Raw genomic sequence first — 6000 nt, 5'->3', positions numbered from 1 at the left:
CCAGTCTCCCCGCACCCTTAGTAACTGCCTGTGAATGGTGGCAAGGGCTCACCCTCTCCCTCGGTCGAGGGCCCTGCGCCCCACATACGGGATCAGAAGCCAACATTCTTCAGCCCCTCACTGCCCCCACAGTAGCTTTGCAGAGACTCTGCAGCCCCTCTGAGCTCCATTTTCAAGCCCCAGGCTGGACCCTCTGCCCCCAGGCTCCCATACCGTGCTTCTCACGTCACGGCTCCTCTCCCAAAAGAGATCCAAAGACACCGTCACGGGAGGCACAGAGCAACTGCGCTAACAGGCAGCCCCAAACGTGTGCACAGAGAGAGAGAAAAGAGAGGTAATACAGAGCCATTCCAAGTAATCTTATTTTTCTGTTGGCTGAAAAGGACCCGCTATGCCACACCGCACGTTGCCAGTATATTTTAAGGACCTTAGACGACCTTCAGAGTAAGAACGTTTGACAAGCCAGCCGCAGGAGACCCACCAGGCCCCCTCCCCGCTCTCCAGTGGGGGGGAGCAGCACCCCACGGGGGTGTCCCAGGCTCGGGGACCACGGCATGCCGTCCAACGCAGCGCTTGTGCAAGCCCGCGTATCAACGCAGTCATCTTACTGATACGGTGAACTGAAAGCTATAGGATTATTAAGCATGTTGCATTTATTAGATAATGGCTATTCTCATCATTATTACTACAGCCTCATGACCCAGTCCCTCAGCAGGTTTCTTGCCTCCGGCACTCCCAGCTCTGAAAGTCACCTTGTGCTGTCAGAGGGGAAACCGCAGGAGCCCCCCCGTATCGCACACATGCCCTGTCCTCTCCAAAACTTCCCCCCAAAAACCACTCTTGTTCTGCCCCGGATGCAGGGCTCCTTCATTCACCCCACTGCTGCTGCCATGCAGCCAGGGCCCCAGGGCTCAGCCCCCCACGGCCCCAAAAAGCCCCCCTTGCAGCGGAGCCTCTCCTGCTGGGTCCTCTTAAAAAACCAAAGAGGAGAGAGGCTGTAAACCATCCTGCAGCCATCGCACTCGCGGGGCTTTTCTGCAAGGAGCCCAAGGCCACCTTCCCTCCCGGCTGAGCAGCCCCCCCTGAGGGCTAGGACCCGACTTTTGGCTACCGTCACCCAACGCACGGTCCTGACACGCCAGCAGCACGCAGCTGGACACCGCTGGCCCTCCTCCTGCCGGCAGCCAGACCCCTTGAAGCCCCTTCACCGGCCAAGCTGTGCGGCCGGCGACACCGCAAGGCGAGGGACCCCGGGAGAAGCCGCCATCTTGGGGGGGCACCCTCCGGGCTGGGGGCAGGCTGCTGCGGGCACCGCGGGCTGCCCGCAGACGAAAAGCGAGAAGCCGGGGGCGGCAGGGACGGTTCCCTTGGGCGCGGCGGAGAGCCCAGGCGGCGGGGAGCCGAGGCGGGGGGGGGGAGCCGGGGCAGCCCCGGGGGCAGCCCCCACGTCCCGGCACCCGACCCCGCAGCTCCGCGCCGCAGCCCTGAGGAGAGACCCCCGCAACGCCTCCGGCCGGAGTGGAGGGAGGGAGGACGGGAGGACGGGCGGGCGGCGGAGCCAATGGCAAGGCGCAGCCCGCCTCCCCGGCGGCGGCGGAGCCAATGGCGAGGCGAGGGGCGGGGCGGGGCGGGGCGCGCAGCGGGCGGGCGGCGGGCGGGCGGCAGTCGGCGCCGAGGCGCGGTGCGGTGCGGGTGGCTCCTCTGGCTCTGCCGCGGCCGGTGCCGCCGCGCCGCCGCCCTCGCTCCCTTATGGAAGAGATGGAAGAGGAGCTGAAATGCCCGGTGTGCGGCTCCTTTTACCGGGAGCCCATCATCCTGCCCTGCTCGCACAACCTGTGCCAGGCGTGCGCCCGCAACATCCTGGTGCAGACGCCGGAGTCGGAGTCGCCGCAGAGCCGCCGCGCCTCGGGCTCGGCCGTCTCCGACTACGACTACCTGGACCTGGATAAGATGAGCCTCTACAGCGAGGCGGACAGCGGCTACGGCTCCTACGGCGGCTTCGCCAGCGCTCCCACCACCCCCTGCCAGAAGTCCCCCAACGGCGTCCGCGTCTTCCCGCCGGCCGCCCCGCCGCCCCCCGCCGCCCTGGCCCCGCCGCCGCCGCCGCGCAACGCCTGCCTCACCTGCCCGCAGTGCCACCGCAGCCTGGTGCTGGACGAGCGCGGGTTGCGGGGTTTCCCCCGCAACCGCCTGCTGGAGGGCGTCATCGACCGCTACCAGCAAGGCAGGGCGGCGGCCCTGCGCTGCCAGCTCTGCGAGAAGGCGCCCAAGGAGGCGGCCGTCATGTGCGAGCAGTGCGACGTCTTCTACTGCGATCCCTGCCGCCTGCGCTGCCACCCGCCGCGGGGACCGCTGGCCAAGCACCGCCTGGTCCCGCCGGCCCAGGGTCGGGTCAGCCGCCGCCTCAGCCCCCGCAAGATCTCCACCTGCACCGACCACGAGCTGGAGAACCACAGCATGTACTGCGTGCAGTGCAAGAGCCCCGTCTGCTACCAGTGCCTGGAGGAGGGCAAGCACTCCAGCCACGAAGTCAAGGCCCTGGGCGCCATGTGGAAGCTCCACAAGGTGAGCCCCGGCCCCGCGGCGGCCTCCGCCAGCGGCCCCGGCCGAGCCCCGCGGCTGGGAGACGGCTACGGAGGGCCGCCCGGCCGGCACCCCTTTCCCCCAGCCGGCAGGGTGGGAGCCTCGCCACCCACCTTCGCCCGCGCCGGGGCCGCGTTTTGCACCCTTGTGTGGGAGGAGAGTCTCCCCCCCCCGGCACGCAGAGGCCGGCATTGGGCGGATGATGCTCGCCCCTGGGTCCCCGAATCGTGACGGCTGGCCCCTGCGAGCCCAAAGGAGCCGGCAAGGCCTGTGGGCGATGGCTGGGGGGGTGGTTGGATGGGGGACACCTGCGCCGCGGAGCTGGAAAAGCGACGGGGAGTGGGTGCTTTCGTGAGGAGGGAGGCGTGAAATCCGCCACGGGGGAGGACAGGGATGCGGGAGCGGGGTGCCGTGGGGTGCTGCTGAGGAAGGGGCTGCTGCCTCCTCCCGCACACCGAGTCATTGGGAGGAGGAGAGATGGCAGTGGGCGAGCAGGCAGCGCGGTAGCGGAGGCTTTCGCTGAATACTGATCAGCTCCTCTCGAGCGTGCTCGCTCCCGCACGCATCCTCGCTGGAGGAGAGGGTCCCGGCGCTTGAGGCAGGGACGCGGCCGTCATTAGCTTCAGCTCAACTCCATCCATCCCGCTGCCTGCCTCCCTCCTTGCGCCAGCGACCCCCTCGCCGAAGGAACTGGGGCAGAAGTGACTGGGACGCAGGCGGACGGGGTGCAAGGGGGTGGGCATCACTCCTTGGATGAACATTGAAATAATTGTCCCCTGCTCCAGCAAATCTGTGCAGGCAAGAGTAGGTGGGAGGACCTGTGACAAGGAGCCGGGGCAAGATGGGGAGATGCCTGACCCCAGCTGTCAAAAGGGGCTGGGTTGGATCGCCTTCCAGGAACGTCCCTGTCATGCTTTGGCAGTCTGCGTGGTGGCACGCAGCTCCTTGGAGGATGCAGACCACTGGGCTGCAGCTCTGCGCCCCGTGTTGGGTCAGTGGGTGCATGCAGGGACAGGCCATCGCTTGTCGTGACGTTCCTCGAGAGGGCTGGAGGGCAACTGCGTTACGTTGCGGTGTGGGAGGAAGGGGTACAGTGGTGCCTTTCGCTGCTGGAAAGGGCTTGTCCTGATCCCCTTTTACTGGAAGCGGGAACGCCTCCTCCCCGGCTTTCCAGCGCTCTTAGAAAGATGAAGCCCGTGTGCCAGAGCAGTTTTGGTGCCCCATGCCCTTGTCCCTCCCAGCTGGTGTTGGGCTGCCGGGGTGCACCATGGCACAGGTAACTGCTGACCTGCTCGCAGGAGTGCGTGGGCTCTTCTTCGCCGGCACGTTAGTGTGGCACGAGCCGTCGGATGCTGTCAGCACCTTGCTCCTCTTGCCTGTTATGAAACCCAGTAAGTGCTCGCTACGCGAGAGCAGCCTGTTCTCTCCACAGTCTGGTCCCCCTGGCCCGGCTCTTGGTGGAAGATGAACCCGTTCGGTCTGTGCTGACACAGAGCAGGAGTGGAGCTGGGTCCAGCTGTTGGTGGTGTTCTCCAAAACAAGAGAAATCTAATGGGTACCAGGCCTTTTCATAAGGTTTTGGCTTCGCCTTCCTGCTTTGATTCAGTTGCAGCAAGGCACTTGCTTAGATACACGCATGAGCATCTGGACAAATTCGTATGCAAGTACTCTGGTGCTTCAGGTTCAGTCCTTGTGTTCTTGATTAGGATGGCTTAGTCTTATTTGAATGCTTAGCTTTTCTTTCAAAGTACCTTTTCACAGGGGACAGCTTTAGCAGTGCAGTATTTCATTGATGTAGGTAACAGATGTGGAACTGTAATGTTATTTGAAATGATGATTTTCATGCAGTTTCTCTAAGGTTTTTGGAAATCAGGATGTGAAGTCACACCTGCCTTGAGTGACCCTGTGATTCTGCAGGGATTTATTGCTGTTCCCTGATGTTTGTTTATTAAGGGAGGGACAAGGGTCTGTTTCAAATGTGGCAGTATGGGGTAATTGAAGGAGTGATTTCATGGCCAGAACTCAGATTGTTCCCTGGGATGCCGTGTAACAAAATCAGGGGAGAGCCTATTGACATTTCAAGCTTTATACTGGTTGGGACTGGGCATTAGGAACCAAACCACCTGTGGATTTGAGCAGTGAACCTCTTGCAAAAGTATCTGGGTGTCATTTTTTGAGGGGACAGGCCTTTGGCAGCAAGACAAACTTGCCAAAAGGCTGACTGTGCCTTTTTGCCTGATCTTTTCGCAGCTATGAGTGGTTGTAATGAGTACCTACAGCTCGTAGGAAGGGACAGAGTCATCAGCTCTTGAATTCTCTTCTGCAATTACAACACCTCTCAGTGCAAAATATTCTTTGGGATACGTCTGTGCTCTTAATTTCTGACCTGAGAAGACTGTGATTCTTGCTGCAGTTTGCGATGACCCGAGAGTGCCTTGATGAGCTGTTGTTCTTGAAAGCAGCATTCACGCGTCAGTACGTGATTGCCGGGCCCTAGGCAATTGCTGTTAAGTGCAGCGTGCTTCACTTTGGAAAGGAGACCAAAGGGCTTTTTACAGACCTCTTCTAGAATTGCCCCAATTTTTTGCTTTCCTCTGACAGAGTGCTGATTGTGTGGTTCTCGCAGATGATCGTTTCAAAATAATCTGTGCAGAGGCACAATCAAACATAATTCAAGGAGCTAGGATTTCTAAGCCGGACACAGATAGTAGGAAATCCTCTCTCTTCCTATCTTCCTTTCAGGACAGCTGTTGGGAGAGGGGTGAATATTCAGAGAAACATAGAGGAAAATGGGTTTTTAATCTGAATTGTCCCAGTTTTGTACATATGTTGCAGCTGTCTGGATTTTATCCTGACAAGCTGGAGTGCTGCTTGGCATGTCAAAAGCAGAAGCACAAGATGGAGCTGAATCATTTATTCTTTGCGCATTCGAGTCCCTCTTGGTTGTGCTGGGAAGTGTGTGGTGAGTGCAGGCTCAGCAGCTTGCTAATGGTTTTTTTACAGATAGATAGATAGATGTATACGTATGTATACAAACGGACTGGAAGGGACCTCCAGGGTCATGCAGTCCAGTCCCCAGCTACCTCTGACAGCCCTGAAATCCCATCCATCATTTCATCAAACTCTGTCTTAAAAACATTTTACCCTTGCCGATGCACGTTGGTAAGGGTCCCCCAGAAGTTCATGGTTTCTGTTAGTAGGTTTTAAGCAGGTTTGAAAGCTTTCTGGGTTAGGCAATGGAGAGACAGTGGTGTAGAGTAGGTATTCCTGCCCATCTCTCGTAGAGTGTCAGGTTGTTGGCCAGTGCTGTTACATCTGGCTATCTTCTGCAGAGTCCCTGCTACTTCTTGCCCCGTGGCTGGACACCCTCCCTGGGGTGGGTCAGGCCTGCCAGAGGCTGCTGTTGTCTTTGGGAGC

At 60.0% G+C, this 6000-nt stretch overlaps 1 protein-coding gene across 14 annotated transcripts in view; it reads left to right on the top strand.

The window, feature by feature from the left end:
- Nucleotides 1–1666: 1666 nt before the first annotated feature.
- The window catches only part of TRIM9 (tripartite motif containing 9), a 70790-nt gene continuing 66456 nt past the window's right edge, over nt 1667–6000 (top strand). For all 14 annotated transcript variants that reach the window (XM_069783064.1, XM_069783057.1, XM_069783063.1 and 11 more), the window contains exon 1: nt 1667–2565. In XM_069783064.1, coding sequence (XP_069639165.1) covers nt 1750–2565 — 816 coding nt within the window. In that variant the 5' untranslated portion in view covers nt 1667–1749. The remainder of the gene's footprint in view (nt 2566–6000) is intronic.

Source organism: Haliaeetus albicilla, chromosome 5 (genome assembly GCF_947461875.1).
Source record: "Haliaeetus albicilla chromosome 5, bHalAlb1.1, whole genome shotgun sequence".
Taxonomy (NCBI): Eukaryota; Metazoa; Chordata; class Aves; order Accipitriformes; family Accipitridae; genus Haliaeetus; species Haliaeetus albicilla.
Note: the sequence above shows the minus strand (reverse complement) of the source record. Positions and strands in the feature narration are given on the sequence as shown.